The sequence below is a fragment of the Strigops habroptila genome, chromosome Z, assembly GCF_004027225.2.
Source record: "Strigops habroptila isolate Jane chromosome Z, bStrHab1.2.pri, whole genome shotgun sequence".
Classification (NCBI taxonomy): domain Eukaryota; kingdom Metazoa; phylum Chordata; class Aves; order Psittaciformes; family Psittacidae; genus Strigops; species Strigops habroptila.
The window spans coordinates 88,574,801-88,594,308 of NC_044302.2; the positions used below are offsets into that span (position 1 = coordinate 88,574,801).

The 19,508-nt window shown below is 35.5% G+C and overlaps 1 protein-coding gene across 10 annotated transcripts in view; it reads right to left on the reverse strand.

The window, feature by feature from the left end:
- The window catches only part of NIPBL (NIPBL cohesin loading factor), a 150,882-nt gene that overhangs the window by 73,456 nt on the left and 57,918 nt on the right, over positions 1-19,508 (reverse strand). For 9 of the 10 annotated variants that reach the window (XR_003995102.1, XM_030512489.1, XM_030512491.1 and 6 more), the window contains exons 2-8: positions 18,971-19,114; positions 15,869-16,034; positions 14,452-14,582; positions 9,143-9,242; positions 7,835-7,986; positions 6,619-6,779; positions 3,204-3,297 (exon numbers count right to left, since the gene is read on the reverse strand). Coding sequence is in view for 9 of the 10 variants with exons in the window: in XM_030512489.1 (XP_030368349.1) it covers positions 3,204-3,297; positions 6,619-6,779; positions 7,835-7,986; positions 9,143-9,242; positions 14,452-14,582; positions 15,869-16,034; positions 18,971-19,034 (868 nt within the window). In the remaining variant the exon portion in view is untranslated. Of the gene's footprint in view, positions 1-3,203; positions 3,298-6,618; positions 6,780-7,834; positions 7,987-9,142; positions 9,243-14,451; positions 14,583-15,868; positions 16,035-18,970; positions 19,115-19,508 lie in introns of those variants that run through there. The other variant, XM_030512493.1, reaches the window with a different exon arrangement.

Genomic DNA, 19,508 nt, shown 5'->3' on the forward strand with positions numbered 1-19,508 from the left:
TTTGTTCTGAAGGAGAGAGGATGAGATGATACTTTTTCTTAACAAGTACCTTTGATAGCACTGAAGTCTGTACTACAGATTTGAGAAGATTCCTAATTCTTCTTGCCACCCACTACGCACTGAGAGGCAAAGTGTAAAGAAATCTCTCCGAAGAAGCCCTATAAATCCTTATGAAAATAAAAGTAATCTTTGCAAATTTTTCAGAAAATAATCAAATACACATTAAGAATTTCTAGAGAGAATACAACTTATTTCTAGAAAAGAAAGCAAAACTACATGCTTTCGTAAGAGTCGTTGCTCGTCCTAACTTTGATGTTTTCCCAGGAGTTTAGGAAATTGTATGGAAACAGGATTGTAAATGATATGAACTCTTCTCTTTGGACTGCAACAGAATAAAATAATTGTGGAAAGCTTTCCTTTACACAGATCTTTAGACGCTGTCTTAAAAATCTTTTCTGAGGTGCCAGAGCAGCGGGAAAGTAAAACAAATGGCTAAAGGATTTTGATGTGTGACCGATCTTGGGCAACAGAATCCACAGAATATTTTATGAGATCAACAAAAGGAAAATAGTCCAGGTTAATTCTTCATAGGTGAATTCATAAAAATGAATTTTTTAAGAAGGTAGATGTGGTAACAGATGATAGCATGAAAGCAGAGCCAAAGGATAAATACCAGCCTACAACTTCTGGATAAAACTTCAGCTGCTCTGGTACCTTTACTAGAGCAGAAGTGAAGCAAAGATTCCTGTAACAGAGAAATTTTCCTCTACTCAATAAGTGAATAACCAACCAAAATAATACAACTTTTTCCATCTCTCAAATATTTGCCTGAGTAGCAAACAAAACTTCTTCCTTGTTCAGATGCTGTCAAACAGCCAGCCACGGTCAGTCTTAAAGTAATTCAAGACTCTGCAATCATATTCTCCAAGTCTCCAGAAATCCTTGCTACTTCCACATCAAAAGTAATAAATATAGTCTGTACCCATACCTTTGGTAATCACCTCAAGTTTCTACGTTATATAAGGAAGCTTAAATATAGCATCCTTCCTGAGATTCTCTCTCTGGACTGATGATGTTTAGTGCCATTCTTTTTGTCCTCCTAAACAATGAATTATTTTGCTAATTCTCTTTATCAAAGTGTGCGACCTGTCAACCAAACCGTCAAGGGCTAATGAGAATACCAACAAAAAAATCAACTTTTTTACATGGAAATCAACTTTTTTAATGGAAAATTTATCATCACAACCTTCACTCCAAATAATAGGCCAAAAACTGTCAGGGATCCCACGTTCTGAATATCACTGCACTTATCCACACCTTTTCCATGCATCTCTAAAATATGAGATTAGAGGAAGTAGATGTCTGGCAAGACCCCTGCAGCATCAAGAACCTGTTCTCTCAATGAGGGTTCATTAATCTTCTTAAGAAGGCAAAATGTTAGCACCATTAGTAACAGTACTTCAGTTGTGTGCTTTATTAATAGGAAAACTAAAGCTAACATACAGGTCAAACCAAAAAGCTCTTCTCGCACTTTTTCAGGCCCTCTGATGCTGAAACATTACAATCTAGACTGTATGATCAGATTGTTTTCAGAAATAATCTCAAAAGGCATCCCTTCAAAACTGGGTTCTGACGCAGCCAAACGAAACAGCAGCAACTTTAACTAAAAATAATTCAAATATTCTTCTGTCTGAGTGGTAATCATGTATCTGAGTGTAAGTAGCTTAGGTTCACAATGTTGTTGAACTGATTAGCGTGACAAAGACAGAAAAACAACCACATTTAGTCTTCACCATTTACACAAGTCTTACAAGCCCTTTAGCACAAGACTTCATGAAATACTGATGATGCTGGCATGCTTACACACGTACTTCTCACTTGCCATTTGAGCTACGTTTCTTCTCTCACTGTTTAACGCAGTATGTGCCTACAGAAGATGAACTACAGAGATCACTCAGCAGCCATAGGATCACAGGACAATTCAGTTAAGAAGGAATCTCAGGAGGTCTTTATTCCATCCTCATGCTCAAAGGATGGTGAGCAAGGCCACATTATGCAGAGCTTTAGTCAGCCTGAACTTGAAAACCATTAAGGAAAGAAAATGCACAGATTCTCTAGCCAACCACTTCCAATGCTTGACTGTCCTCATAGTGAAAGCTTTTCCTTAGACCTAGTTAGAACCTCCCATTTCAATTTAAGTCCACTGTATCTTATCCTTCCTCTACAATACTGAAAAGCCTGACCCAAGTCTTCCTGATAATGTCCTCATAGGTAGAGAAAGGCTGTTCTAAGGTCCACTGCTGCCAAAAACATCTCTTATCCAGGCTGCACAAGGCCTGTAACTTCACCTCCTCTGGAATCTCCCCTATCTCCTCTTATCATTCCCCACCTATCCTGACCATCTGGAAAGACTTAATTTTGTTTCAGGCTAAAGAGGAAGAAAGCATTGTTGCATCTTTATTATGTAAATATATACATAATAATTTATATTTTATAATATATAATATATACATACTTATTATGTAAATACATAAACACTGAAAAAGAAAATTAGAAAGAATATGCCCAAACCCCTACCTTGCTAAGTCTCATGTATCTCAGTCATTGCTTCTTAGGAATAATATTAAAAACAGCAGTATGCATTCCAGATTTTAGCATAAAGAATTATTTTGAGCAGATTTGTTTTCTGTTCCGTCACCTGTTCCTTCTATTCACCCAGTTCACCCTATTCCTTCTCCACAGCTAAGTTTTTCAGGTTTCATTTATGCTATGTGTATTGAGTTCATTGAACTACTTTCAATTTCATGTTCTTAAGATTTCATGATTGCAAGTAAGTGTTGCATGTTAAAAGATTTTTGAGCTGGTTAAGAGTTTAATACTCGTAATGCTGCCTTTAAACCACTTCCTCTGTAGAGCAACTGAAACCATTCTTACAAAGAACTTAATCCTCATATTGGAAAGGATTTAAAATCCTTCTGTCCTCCATGAATTTGAGCTTTGATTTGAAGGATGATTAATCAATATTTGGACTTTCAGAAATTTCTTCTGGATCTGGGCTCAAAATAATTTTGTATCTCAAATGTGACATCCTCTCTAGTATTATTTGAATACAAAAGTCAGGATGAACAAATAAATACCTTTCTAACCATTCTGTTCTTTAAAATTGGGAAAAAATACATTGATATGTATGACTGCTAGACTACCTTTAAGGGTTCCATCACTTCCAGCTGGAGAGCAGACTGACTGTGGTGACCTCAAGGAAAAAGATGCAGCATTCCTTATTGAAGGATCACCATCCTAAAGCAATAATGATAAAAATTAACATTAGGAATATGAACACTTGATTAAAAAAAAGTCTGAAATTAGCACATATGCTGGTAAAATGGATTTGACAAGCAAGCATACAAGGAATAGTAGAAAAATATTTATTTACATAAAAATATTCGTAATTTAGACTGCTATTAGACTATTACATAAGCAACATTCCAAAGAACAATCAGCCCTAAGAAGAATCTATAACCAGAACATGCACATAACAATAAATGTACATGTCTTCTAGCTAGATAAACACTTTTGGTACACATTAAGATTCCATTTAGAAATTTTCTGTTACAAGCATATAGTGAAGAGCTGAAAAGCAGCAGATACATGAGCTCTATACAATGCGAACCGAAAGAAATTGAGCATAAAATGAAGATTTTCATGAAGATTTTCAAAACAAACTCATAATTTTTTCACTTAACCTGCCCTTAAAGCTTAATCTAGAATGCCATCTTTCACAGTTAAACAAATTGAGACTTTGTGTTTGCATCATCAGGACTGAACAGAATCTCTAGCATTCTCATTGCAGCAGCTAAGATAGTCTCGTGCAAAACATAACTGGAGTGACTTCAGCTTGTCATTTCCTGTCTCAACAGTTAAGATAGGAAACAACTCAATGGCAATAAAAAGCACCTCTCCAACATAGCAAAAAAGTTCTGGTGTCCTCTTAGTTCTACACAGAACAACCTGCTTCAATGCAATTCATAATTTCTGACAAACGTCTTTATAATATAATAGTAATTACAATGTAATGATGTCCATGCTCTACCTTTAATAATGTAAATGTGTCTTTTTTACTCAGACACTATCTTAAAATTAAATGTGAAACCCACTATTCAAGCTACCATTTAATATTTCACATGGGGGTTTTATTGCTTTCACGGAGCCCTCTGCTGGTGAGGAATACACTCGTTCACTCAATGCCCTAACTAGATTTAAAACTTTTTCAGAATAGAATTTCCCATTTTTAGCACTGTGGTTTTTTACGCAACATCTATAGGAATTTTTGCGCAAATAATAAACTATTTTATCTTTAATAATGTAAATGTGTCTTTTTTACCCAGACACTACCTTAAAATTAAATGTGAAACCCACTACTCAAGCTACCATTAATATTTCACATGGCGGTTTTATTGCTTTCAGGGAGCCCTCTGATGGTGAGGAATACACTCGTTCACTCAATGCCCTAACTAGATTTAAAACTTTCTTAGAATAAAATTTCCCATTTTTAGCACTGTGGTTTTTTATGCAACATCTATAGGAATTTTTGAGCAAATAACAAACTAGCAACCCTCTATCTATGAACAGACAAGTTCTGTAACCATAAACAAACTGCAAAAAGTCAGTTCTTTGAAAGAGTAAATTCATTCAAAGGAAGTCTTCAAAGAAATTCTAAGATTATTTAACTTTTATCCTAATCAAATTGGTTATTTCAGTAGCTAATATTCTAACATGGTTCCTGTTGAGGTAGCTGAATACATGCAGTTCTTACATATAACTTTTTTTTCTACCGAATTATCTGTCTAATAAATACTTTTTATCCTTTCGACCAATCTTAACCCAATTGACAGAATGTTAGAAGCCTCAACTGTAATTATGTTGACACATTTGTATGGAAAAAATCAGCAGCCAGTAGTAAGCTAGAAAGCTAAATTGGCATTTCAAGGAGAGAGAACCCTGCACACTCCTTCTGACAAGGGCCAAACAGCGAATTTCCACACATACACAGCTGTAGATTAGACAGTGTAAATGTTACACCTTGTGAGGGTGTAGATGACATTGCTTACAGAAAAGGAAAGAGTTTGAAATTTATGGACTGAAAGTGCTTACAAGTCAAAGAACATAAATCTGTAAGAAACCAGATTTCAACAGTTTCATCATCCATGCACACTTACAACACAATTCTATCAGATTTTTTTTCCATTTAGTGTTTCTCCAATTAAAGCAACCAATGAGGGTATGCTTTATGTTTTCATAGTCTGTTCATTTTGAAATAGTTACATTCGTAAGTTTTCATGAACTAGAATGTAGTTGCATTGCTTGGATCATAAAATTAAGGATGAATATTTCTAAATACTCCCTTTTTAAAATCATGAATACATTATTCTAATGTTATTCTTAATTATTATTAAATTTTTCAAAAATACCGTCTTAACAAACCCAAGATTATCTTGATAGTTTAACATAGTTTGGGGATATATGCATATTAATGCCAAGAAGAAGAAAGACTGATATAAAAACGTAAGACTGATAAGACCAGTAACTCTCTTAGAGTTCTACTGCATTAATCATGGCAAGGGATTTGAGAGTCTGGTGTTACTAGTACATTTGTTGAATAAAACACTTTTTTGCTTCCACAAGATAGTTTAGGAAGACAAGAGTTGCCCACATTTTTTTGTATGCTAAATAAAACACAGACACAAACACACACACTCCACCAAAACAAAAACAACCCCCCAAAAAAACCCAAACCAAAACCCAAACCCCAAAAAAACCAAAAACCAAAAACCAACCAAACAAAAAACAGGCCTGCTTGCCACCAGGTTTTGATGAGAAAACAAAATTGAAACTCAAGTGCCGTTAAAGAAATTTCGTGTCAAACTTGAAAAGAAGAATCCCAAGAAGCTTCACCCACATGATTAGATGCTCCTTAAGAAGAAAATTAATCAGTAGCTTGAAAAGGTGTGGGAGAAAGTTGTGGGATTTTTCCCGTTAGATTCAAGACTTCAGAAGGAATTTTTCCCATGTGAAATGAAAGTCACTAAAGGAACACTTCTTACAAAGAAACCAGGCCATAAAAGCATATAATAGATCAGTAAGAAAAGATGTCCAAAGGAATTCTTGCCTTAGACAACACGACTATATTACCCAATAGGTTATTCGAATATCAAGTCTAATGGACAATTGCAGACATCTTCAGAGAGACAAGTTAACTATACAACTATTTAGAACCTAGTATTGTTTGCACCAACATATTGCTATATTAATTGTAGAGACACTCTACCATTTCTTTAAAATAAGCTCACACATGAGTTTATGTGAAGATTTCTTACTTTTCTTAATTTCTTCAGCATGAATGCTACAAACAGCTCCAAAGGAGAGAGAGATCTAGCAAAAATTAAATCTCACGCAGTAAAGTCACATGGCTGAATGCCATGAGAAATTGAAATATATTTTCGGTGGCTTTACAGGTTAACAACATAGCCGAGTATCTGACTTCTGAGGCAGCTAAACACATACTTGCTTTATCATAATAAATATTTTCTGTATCATAATAAACTGATCTATGTAACATACATCACTACTTAGTCTGTGCACCATCTGCAGGTAGTCTTCATTTGAGCCATGTCTAGAATTATCAGCATGATGATTCGCTGAATTTCCAGACAACTGACTTGAAACTTTATTTTCATGGAGATTCCTCATCCCAGCTGTGACAATGGGACTGGATACTGAAGCTGAAATACAAAAAGTATAAGTAACTATACTGATATATTCACACACTCATCAACTCTTAAAAAGTTTCAGAGAAAACACCACAATAACGTATATTCGTAAGTTGGATGCGTAAGGTCTTCAATCTGAACAAGAATCTAACTTTTTGAACGAATCTTTTTGCCACAAATACCTTGAATAAAATCAGATATCTAAGATTTTAATTTTCAAGAGGATTTAAAACCTAAATTCCATATACAGATTATCCATGTTACTGTTCACATCTATCTTAATTACAGTCAGTATCATATTTTTACTGGTTATAGAAAACTTTGTTTTCTTCTATATAATTTGTTTTCACTGCCTTTAGTAACTACCAAAGTATCCGTAAGACATACAATATTACACACAGAACCATCTATATGTATTCTAAGCACAATGCTAAACTTCAAGAACAAATGATTTAAAAGAATCCAATGAGAATTCTACTTACCAGTACAAAAATGCCCTAAATACTTCAACAGTGTTCGTGTTTTTCAAGATTATTTTTAGAAAAGGGAAGAATAAAGACATCCTTTCATTCTGAAGATCATCTTTGCCAGTTTTTGCATACTTAGAGCATAATTCTAGCCAACTTAGAATTAATTTGGTCAACACTACAATGGTTTGGTAAGGCTAAATAGGTTGGCAGCAAAACTTACGATACCTTGGCAAATCCAAGGTTTTGGCTAGTACAGAAAAATGGCCATAGCTAACAAGTAGCTATGTTTTGATTTGTTGATTGCTATGTATACATGCCAACTACGCAAAATGGGCATGGTTGGCATGTGGGTATACATAAGGGAGCAATGCAACATGAACATCAGTTTTATCTTTTCTTCTCCCCCCCCCCCCCCCCTTTTTTTTTTTAATAAAGTATATACTACCACTCTGTAGAGTCAGGTAAGCAAAGCTTAAACACACCTGCCAACTCAAAGATTTCCATTAAGCATGTGACTCTTTCAAAGAAATTAGAAACATGCACATGAATGTAAAGCTGACATGAGCTGGAAGAATAGAACAAACATCACAGACTTACCTTGCTGCATCTGCGGATGTGGTGTGTAACTTGGAGGATGTGAATACGGCATGTATCCTGCAGGGCTTTGAGGAGCATATGGACTAGGCACTGGGCTGTTCTGTTGTGCCAAAAATCTGTTACCAGAGCTTGTCTGTGGTGGCACAAACCGGCTAAAAATAAAATTAAGTTTTTAAAAGTTGGAAAAGCAAATTTAGACAAAATTATTGATACAAAATTCCAACACTATCAATAATCTCTCTCAAAAGCAGTATTTTAGGCTATCAATACCTTCCTAAGTTCAATTATTACCTAGGAATCACAGCTTAGGTACTACATTAGTAAAAGTAAAGACCAGAATAAAAAGCATTCACAAGACCTCCACCTAGAGAAAGGATCTGCAGTTTCCAAAAGTTAGTCCTAGAAGTTCAAATGAAAGTGACAGCTAAGTTTTAATTAACCACTAGATCAGTAGGATTAACAAGGAGCCATCTGCTCTAAATATGATTTTTCCTGTAAGATTTCAAAGAAATTCATCTAACAGAACTATACTGCCAAGATACAGGAATGCCGTAGGCAGTTAGGTAGGACCTGACACAAAGTCCACTCAATACAACTTACTCTTTCATCGGCTTTATCTTAGACTGATCCTACAGACAGAAAGCCATAAAAATAACACAGACTTGTGACAATAATAAATGCACATTATAACCCAGTAACTGCATCAAAACTACATGCCAAATTCTTTCCTGTAGTCCAGTGTACTTTATTATATGAATAAAGGCCTGGATTATAGTACATACTACTTGCAAACACTTAGAAGTTTGAAAAAAAGAACCAGAAAGCTGACGAGGATGCTGCTGGAAGACTGGCCAAATGACGCCTATCCTCTGAGTGGCCTTTAGTACAACTGTTAACATGTTAACAAGTACTCCATGCTTTTACAAGCTTTCTTTTCCACTCTCCTGCCACACTGGTACTGTTATACATACTAGAACACATTAGCCTCTTGCCTACTAACCTCCTGCCGCCAGCCTCAGCATCTGTCACAGGTAGAAAAGATGTGGAGGGATGGCAGGAGGACTTGTTAAGCAGGAAAAAAAAATTGTCAGAATTATGGAAGGGAGTGAGAGAGGAGAATCATGACTAATCCTTAGAACACAAGGATTAAATGTTTGCCAGCTAAGGAACTCACCCTGCTGTCAAATGCAAAATTTGTCTTGACACTTATCACCTTCCACTCACATATTTGCAACAATAACTGACTCTCAGTGGAGGAAGAATTTGCAGTTGGCTGCCCTTCCCACCCCATTTAAAAGAAAGCATTACCTGGAAGGACTATGTGATATAGTGGTTTGTTGATAATTGGAAGATGCAGGACTACCACGCATGGAATTCTGAGACATATTAAACTGTGACATCATCATCCCTATTAAAAAGAAACAGCAGCATTACTTTACACACATTTCCTTTTTAATGAATGAAATCTCTCAGTTCAGAAATTATTATATATAAAAAAATTATAAACTTTACAGCTATTAACATTATTTACGAACAACTTTTACAAAACACTAGAAATGATCGATTCTGTTTAAGATGTTCATTTTACATCATGACATACAGAAGTGTTCTTAAAGCAGTGTTAATACAGTTTTAAATATTAACAGTGGTTTCTTCCTCTGTTCTTTAGAGCTTCCCAAGCCAAAATCTACCAGTAAATAGAAAAATTCTATAACAGGGCATATATTCCAAACCCCAGGCTGGTGTGTACAGTACTCATTGTACCAATAAGTAAAAGATTTTGAAACTGTGCAAGTCAGAAGAACACAGAAAATTTATCTCCCATTTTTCTTGGGCTGAGTGCTGCAAGATATCCTTACCACTCCCGTAATACCTTAGTGGTTCCTTCCTACCCAGGGACAAAAGCTTTCTATTCCAACTCCACTACCGTTTATAAGGAATGTTATCAAAGAAGGTGCTGAAATATTTCAGTTGCATAGCAGAATCAATATCCGAACTGTAAGCTCCCATAGCCTGTAGATCCCCACAGTCATGCTTTGGAAATTCTGGAGTTGTACTAGCTGGCAAGCCACAAGTACCAAAGTGCTTGAAATTAACTCATTGAAGGGGCATTTGGACAAGGCCCTTAATAATTTGCTTTAACTTTCAGGCCTGACGCAGTCAGGCAGTTGGACTAGATGATCATCGTAGGTCCCTTCCAACTGAAATATTCAATTCTATTCTGTTCTAACTTGCATGACTATTGGGTAGAATTTAAAGGAATCTTTTTTGTTTTCCTTTCTTTGATATGGGAATAAAGAATTCCCTAACAACAACATTACGCTGGAAATTGAAGTGATGCAGAAACACAAAAAAATTCCTTTTAATTATTTTAATGACAGAATTTAACGTACTGCAGCTAAATGCAGTGTCAGAATTCATGTGCACACTGCAGCTTGGGAAGCCACAGCAAGTAGCACAAATATTTTAAAACAAAAGTTAGACAAAAGGCTGACAGAAGTCCCTAGTCCAGAGTGTTTTGGAGCAGTCAATCCTTCAATTGCTATCATGGATTTCAATTACTGCAATATTCACACATGCAAAAGTAGTTTCAGAAATCCTCCCTGAGGTCTGCCACCCTCTTTTTCCCCTCTCCCCAGCAGAGATGTGATAATCCCGTAGGAATGCAGCCGTTACTACCTTCCGGTAGGTATGAAGTGCTGCATTCCAAGTACTTTAGCATACGAAAACCGGCCCAGAGCAGAAGTGGAAGTCCCGCGTTGTGCTGAAAAACAGCCGGAGACCTCCCTACTTCAATACAGAGGACACTTCACTGTCCCAGGTAACAGAAGGGGACTCCTCAACTCTTGCAAAATTTCTTTAAATGAACACTGGTTGCCTCAAATAGAGGCAAGTGAGGAGGAGGAGACTCCAAAGATGCTTTGCTGCAGCGTGCCCACTTCTCACTGACCTCTCACTGCCACTCTCAACACAGCTAGGTACAGTATTTTAGTCAAACTACCAACCCTTATCATTCATGTACAGGAAACTGACAGAATGTGCCTGAGTGAGCATGAACTATACAAAGTAAGTTTCATTTTATGTTTAAAGCAAAAACTGTGCTTTCAAAATACTTTAGAAAATTTCTACATATTCTCTGCTCCCTAACTTCAAAACACATTTTAAACCTCAGATGCAATAGGTTTTGGTTTAACAGAATCACAGGAAATATAGAAATAAATCAAATTTTAACATCATTAAAAACCCAACCAACCAACCAACAAAACACCTGAAAATTATTCTGTGACAGACAGCTCTCACTTCTCTCTCTCTGTTGAGGGAGGGAACAGGCTATAGGAAGCACAATCTCAGTAACTTAAAGAAAAAAAAAGAAAGAAAAACTAGAAAACAACATTAAAAAAACCCACAACAAAACAAACAAACAACTAAAACCAGCCAAACAACAACAAAAAAGCCCCAGTGCCTTCAAAGTTTTCAGATAACAAGTATACCCAATAACGGTGAAATAAGAAATAAGTAAAAGCCTCAAATATTTAGTCTAAAAAGGAGTTGAACTTGGTCTCTTGCCATTAGCACTAACATATCTTCTTGTACATTTTTTACATTGTTGTCATATCACTAAGCAGCAGATCTATGGCTCCACTGTGCAATTAGGTACCTTAGATATTTAAGAATTTCTTCTAAATGCAACCTTAATTTTGAATATCAGTAATGTTCAGGTTTAAGAAAACATCATCCTAGTAGTAACAAGACTACAATGAGTTCCCTTAAAACATATCCCCAGTCTTGCCTATATATGTTTTGGGTTTTTTTTTTTGCTTGGGAAAAAAATGATATGCATAAATCCATTTTAGCATTCCTACTAAATTACTAAATGCCAAAGAATGCACTACATAAAACTGCAGCTCAAGGTCACAGGATGTCTTGTATGATTAAACTGTATTACAGTATCAGCATATTTAAGCTAGGACTGCTCACCAACAGGTGATGTTTCAGTTAAATATACACTCCTATTTCAAAGTTTTTCCCTTTTACAGGCACACATACACTTGAATTTTTGTACAAATACAAAAATTAACCAAGTAATTTATGTTTACAGAAATATGCGTATGATTATAAACCCCAAAATTCCCAAGTTCTAATAAAAAGCTTAAAGGGAATATTAAGTCCTTCTTGAACCCTAAGCAATGCTACGAATAGTAACCTATTGCAATATCCTATTTTAGCTTATCTTCCAACACGTATCTGCTGAAAAACAAAGCCAAAGTGTTGATAGAGGAAAGATAAGAAAATATTATGAAAACTGAAAGCAATTCTAAATAAATTCTAAAAAATTATTCTAAAGAAATCCACTTTAAGATGCAAGACAGGTGTAGTTGCAAGATGACACCCAAAACTGTGTCATCTGATGAAAAGGTCTAAAATAAAATTAACATTGTGCACTTGCACACAGTTAGGCCTGACACCACGTGGTGATGTGAATCAGTTTGTTCAGACAACCTGGTAATAGGAAACAGTCTGAAAAAATCTAACTAAAAAACTAATCTAAAACACCTAGGATGTTTGAAGACTGTTTTGACAATGGGATTGTTAGCTAAAGACAGGGAATAAGAGTTCGAGCACTGCTGCTATGTTACCTGAAATTAAATATACCAGCACTGGAGGGTGGGGGGAAGTGGAGGGTGCCTAATTAGGACGCAAGTAAAGTGTCCAGATAATACACCCTTCTTGCACATTTGCTCATTGTAACTAAAACCAATTCTTGCTCTAAAACTTAGTTTTGAACTAATTACAGATCGGTACGAACTTTGGAAAAAAACATCAGCACAGAATTCTGCTTGTGCTTTACTTTATATTCACAAGAATTCCTAACAGTATTTAGCTTTCTGAAGATGCCTTTATTTCCTGATCTTCCTATTCTTGCATCAGAAATGAAAGCTAGGAGAAATTTGAGTTCGCTTTTTCCATACTAATGCTGGAACTGATGCACTCAAGGGATTATGGTGCACAGATCCACCCCAGGTTGAGTCCCCAGGGGCTCCCACTGCCTTTGTTGCTTCTCAAATTGTGCATATTACAAATATTGGGTTACAGTACCCACTGCTGACTTCAAGGTATGATGGACTCAATAGAAGGTGGAAAGACAATATTCAGAAGACACTAAGGAAAGCAAAAAAGGTGAATTTTAAATATTAGAAAAGAGTCTAAATTTCACTCTTCTAGCTGGCAAAATGTATTACATAAGATCTCTACCAAACCCACAATTGTTCTACAAATCATGAGTCTACAATGATTACAGTATCTGTTCAGAAAGCAGAAGAAAATCCAACCTTTGCTTTCCAGCACATCAGTACAGCCACCTTTAGCCTTGGAGATCTGAATGGGACATGGCACAGCTAATAAGACTACCACAATCTGCCAGCATCTAACTTAAAGATCCATGTATTTCCAGGTAAGAGTGTAGCCTTCATCCATTGAAAATAAAGTCACATTTCACCTAGCTTTTCCAGGCATTCATTCCAGGGCTTTCTTCCTCTCAAAACACCTCGTATACAGCTGTGATTTTCCTCTCTTCCCCTTTTCCTTTCAGTTTTCAGATTTCACACTTACATTTCAATTCTTGCACTCGTACAAGTAATCAGAATTATGTAAAATAAAATTAAATATTCAAGGGAGTTTAGAAGTCTGATCTCTTCTGGTTCTCTGAGACCACTTTCTAACTTACTAAAATAACACCAACTCTTCTTCTAAGTCTCATGCTTTATTTTTTATTCTGTACCAGTATCTTCCTTCAAGGAGGGCCAAAGCACATCTACTAAAGATATAAGGGCTTTTATGTCATTGGGATTATCCTTAACCTACTTAATCAAGCTGCAAAAATGTTTCTCCCTGTGAAGCACAGATATATGTATCAATGAACTTACCAATATCTAGCACTGCATTTCACATTTTCTTTGCAGCAAACTTCTGCCTTCTTTCAAGCAACATCACGTGTTCTGCCTTTAGCAAGTTATTTTCAAATATTGATTGGCTTCTTCCTCACCGGCACAGGTGAACAAACCTAATAATCTCGTTTTGCTATTTTTCCCATTCAGAACCACCTTACGCTTCCTGCGCTTGTGGACTCCAGTAACACTTCTATCTGTAACTCTGCAGTGCTAGCAGAGCTTTACCCTCACACTAAGGAAACTAGAAATTGTCCTACCCATTTTGTAGTTCACTACTGCTGCAATAATACACTGTAATCATACAGATTTTCAGTAAGATTAAGGCATATTTTTGCAACTTCAATTATTTACTGAGACAAATATACAAATGTAGCCATAAAAGAATGAAAATAAGTTATTTTAAAACAAAATCTCATCACCCTACGGATTATCAAGTTTGTAGTGAAATCAAATATATTTTTACAAAAATATGGTAGTTTATTTCCATGCTTATTCTATTAGAATCAATCACTCTGAGAAGATGTCAAGGTACACTGGTTTATATCATTATCAAATACAAGGTAAGGCATAAATATCACAGTTGTACTCCATATAAATTTGTGGTTAGTATCAGGCCCCTAAACTTCAGAACAACATAAAATTCAACAATAAATAATCAAAAATCCTTACCGCTTTGTACCCCGTATCTGTTTTGCATGCTTTTCTCCCTGAAAACATTAGGATTCCTTGCCAGGATAGCCTGCAGCAAGACTGGTATATCTCCCTCTGGATCATCACTGCCAAGGTTATCTTTCAACTCTCTGGAATTGTGGAAGTAAGCAAATAAAGAGGCAAATGCATTTTCAAATTATAAGAAACTATGAGTCAAGTAAAAAAAAACAAACCAAAACCAAAACCAAAAGAACAAAAAAACAAAACCAAATGAAAGAAAACAATTTACTGTTAAAACATAGAAAAAACCAAGCTTGCAAAGCACTGCTCCCTGCCTGTATGCTTTTTTTCTCCCTCTTTTCTTTAAGGAATGGCAGAAGTGGTATTTCTACTAGTCTTTAAAATTATTTTCTGCTACAAAGCATTCTATTTACATGGTTGTCAGTTTCAGACTATTATAAAAAATTTCTTATGCCCGCTTTTATATTGTGACCTTCCTCACAAAAGTACGCTTTGGCATAACATCAATAAAGTATTATAGTAGGAGTAAAATTAACATACGCATGAATGTGTAACATTCAGGTTACAACCCATTGCTTTGAGAATCACTTGTTTTAAAAAGGGAAATAGGCATATCTTTGACACCACAGGATTCCCTCTTAAACACACAAAAAAATGTAATGTATTTTCTACAAATGCATCCATGCTTTCAGTCATGGTTTGCTTTCAGGACTTTTAAAAGCTACTTCCACTTCATCTAAACAACTGATTGGAACATGTAGGAAAAAGTGTGTTGTCAACATAAGGCAATTCAAAGGACACCAAGGAAAAATTAAAAAAAAAAAAAAAGAGAAAAGAGAAGGGAAGGATATAGGTAAGGGAAGGGAGGGGTAAAGGGAAGGCAAGGAGGGATAAAGGGAAGGCAAGGGAAGGCAAGGGAAGGCAAGAAGAAAAATGGGAAAAATTAACAAAAAGAGAACACATTACCACACTTGCTGGTCCAATTCTTAAAATATTTAAGTTACAACAATACCTAATCAGAATGGACATGGGTCTTACACAGGTGTCTCAAAAAACTTTCTTTCTGTGTAATACTGGGTATATAATTTGTCTATGCACATTATCAACCAAAGTGGAACACAAACGAGTATTGCAAAATCACCACCACAAAGTCTGCACTCCTAACTAGCAAGAATAAAATAAGCAGTAGATCTATAAAATATCTCCCACAGTTCTGCATAAAGGCTGCAGGACAATTATGAATGTTCTGACTGATTAAAATATTTTACTCTTATATCGCAGTCATCTGCCAAACAAGCCTAATAAAAACTCTGCATGTTCTAATTCTCAGATTCTCACAAACATACTTCTCAATCAAGTTAATTTTGATTTCAAGGAATACGGATCTGATATAACTGAAGTTCAAAATACATACATGTGATCTGTTGACACCTGATTGAGACTGTGGACGAGCTGTGAAACCAGATTTTCATCCCTGCAAGCCAGAAGGCAGTTCACCTCTTCAGCTATACGTCCATTGAAAAGCAGGCTTTTTGTTGTTGTAGCAGGTAACGGTGATGGAAGAGGCAGCTGGTTCAAAACTGTTATCAGAAAACAGAAAAGAGCTCAGAATCATTTCATGGAACACGATAATAGAATGCATACTTTCTTACTTCCTCATGTCATTAAGTAAGAAAACTTGATTTAAAATATACATGTAAATATAGGGAAGATTTCTGGATTTTTTTTAAAATCGAATACACACACACAAATGTTGGACTCTGTCTTAAACAAAGTAATGCAGTCAAGTCCAAAAGTTATATTACTATATTACTGTAAATATTTAACTGTGCTAAGGCAAGTATTATGAATAAAAGCATACTTTTAAACATTCCAGAATATTAAGCTATTTATATATGCCAGCTTTCTCTTGGAGCCAAAAGCATTAATAAAAGAATGAAATGCAAAATCCTTGTAGTTGCATGCAGTACTGTAAGTGCACTAAGCATATACTTTAAGGTTTCTACTCTGATCTTCATATTTAATTAATGTTCTCACTTTGTATGGTCAGGGTAGACTAAAACAAAACAAACAAAAAAATAAACCCACCCTCAAAACAACCCACCAAAAAACCAAACAACAACCAATTTAAGCCACTTATTAAATTCTCTGTTTTTTCTTCTCTAGTATTCATCCATACGTAAGTCATCTTCTCAAGAAGAGGCTAGTATCATTGGTTGGTATGATTACTAAAATGTTATCTCAGTCAATACACCTATTCACAAATCTTGGTCAAAAGATTTAATGAGAACACCCATCACAGTATTTCAATCAGCTTATAAACCAGCACACTGAACTTTTAAAGGGCATTCTTAGGTCTGCAGACATAACAAGAAGTGTACCTTATAAGAAGCCTTGACCAGATGATTTGCAGAGCTACACAGACAAGAGGAGAGTAAGCTAGAAGAGGCCAAAAAGCTATCTACACAGAAAAATCACTTTCTTGGGTCCACAAAAACAAGATGAGTCTAACTTCAAGTTCCCAGGCTGGTTACAGCTCTGAGATAAAAAACCCCCAATACTAAAAAACCAAAAAAACCAAACCAAACCAAAACAAAAAACTCAAGCAAAATATACTCTTTTGGCTCTTTCATGTTTTGAAATACTTCATTAAAAAAAAGCTGGGTGTGTGGAATTCCAGTATTTTTCCCCCTATATAATGTATACCATTACTGTATTTAGAAATATACTGCAATTCAAATAGAAGTGTACAATATATTAAACCAGCTACCTTTCATTACTTGCATCAGATTACGTTGAATGTGCCAGAAACTTGGAAAAATTAGCAAGATCAGTAAAACATATTTATTAAAACAGTATAAATTTAGCTAGTTAACTAGCTACTCTACTACCTCCGGTCATCATGTCCTCCATGTTTTTAGGGCAACAGGTCTTGCCTGTTGCAGTTCCTTCTTTTCACACAGAGAAAAATAAACCGATGAAGTTACAAACCTTTCTCTTGCAGCTGCTTTGGTGTTTCTAAATAGCAGATAAATATGACAGATAAAGAAGCAAATGAACCTAAAACAAGGGCTAATCCCACCAAACGTAGTGCAAATGTTCCAAGAAACTCTTGCACCAGGAGTCTGGCCAGTGACTTCTACCAGTTAAGAATTCTGACTTTCTTTAGAACCTTACCTGCAAATACTTAATGCTGGAAAACTTCCCATAGCCTGCAAACTTACTATTTGCATACTGATGGTTCATTATTAGATATACATGAAGATATCTAAAAACACATCTAAACACACAAGCAGCATCTTCCAATTTGGTATTTCAGAATATCAGAAGGACATGAAGATGGCTTTTTCTTCCAATACATCCTCTTTTTTTACTGTAGGCAGTTAAATTCATTTGCTGGGTATGTATGTATATATTCCAAGTGTCCCTTGGAAAGTCTCCAAGTTTCAATAGTATCATACTAAAACCAAGAGCTTAGACGTTCCTATGTCAGAGTCCAATTTTCCTCAGACAACTGACCTACAAACTCTTTCCCACACTTTATAAACAACATGCATCTTTGTCCCAAGTACTCTTATTACAATGGTTATTCTAGGACCTCATTATAGTAATAATAAATCTTCTCTCAGTTTTCTCTAAAAATATATATTTGGCCATATTATAAACCATTTGGGTTTGTGCCAGTATCAGTTTTTGATGTAAATAGCTCCTTTTCTTGCATCTTGTCTTCCTGATATAGTCAAAGACAGTACACACACCTCATCTGCTCCTTTTGTAGGCTAAACAGCTAAGAAAGAAGACTCATAGGTTCAGCTGCTTATTTCCACTGCAGCAGCCAGTCTTTGCACCTATTAATTAGGTACTTTTTTGTACCTTGTCCAAAATTAAGGAACTAGGTTTCAAGTATATTCAGCATATTCCACAACTCTCTTTAGTTAGTTGAGTATCAGTCTAATCCTCTCCCTCTCTCTCCCTCTCCATCACTCTGTCTCAGTGATCATGATGAGATGTATGTTTTAGAGAAGCATTTTATAATTTATGTGTTTTTCTTTATTTGGGGGGTACACAAATATACTAATGAATGATATTCCAAACAAACATGTCCCATCCCTAGCACTGTTCAATGCCAGGATGGATGGGGCTTGGAGCAACCAAGCCTAGTGGAAGGTGTCCCTGCCCATGGCAAGGGGATTGGAACTAGATGGTATTTAAGGCCCCTTCCAACACAAACCATTCTGTGATTCTATGAAACAATGAATTTCTATATTTTGTTTCAAGTTTCCTTAAGGGTTTTTTTATCCTACATTTCATTTCATGTTTAAATTAGCATGTTTTATTTGAATAGATTTTTAAAATTAAAGCAATGAGAAAATTAACATTTTTAATGCCAAATCTGATTTTGAACAGATTTACCTCTATGAAATTTTAAAGTAAAATTGTTTTTAGTATCTTGAAAATGCAGATATTTACCAAAGAGGTACAAAACAGCAAAGTCAAGAAAAAGAAGAGTACTTACGGTCTGTAAGACTAGCAATCCCTGCAAGAGTAGTGATGGGAACATGAGGCATATCCCCATTCATCCTGAAGTTCTGGGATAGTAGTGCCTACACAGATATTTTAGTTCAGGTGCCAGCTATCATTACTTCCCATCTCCCAAGCACTAAAAAAAAAAAAAAAAAAAAAAAAAAAAAGAAGAAAAATAAAGAAGGAAAAGGAAAGAAAAACACAAATTAAAATTCTCAGTTTACTTTTTCAGAATTCAGTAACATAAATGAAACACAGACGATACCCTCAGCTGTATATTATATAAATTTTGCCAAGACTGAGTAGAACAATGTAGATTTTAAATATTACATGATATTAAGCAATCAGAGTGCAAGCTTCTGGTCTCAGAAGGAGAGCCCTTCACCAAAAAAGATGCAAGATAAGGCAATTGGAAGACAATTTGCTCAGGTTATACAGTACCAACCCAAAAATTGCTAACACAACTTCTATTAGTTCATACTGTGGTGGATCGTACTTAATGCATACTCGGTGTAATTAATTATAGCTGC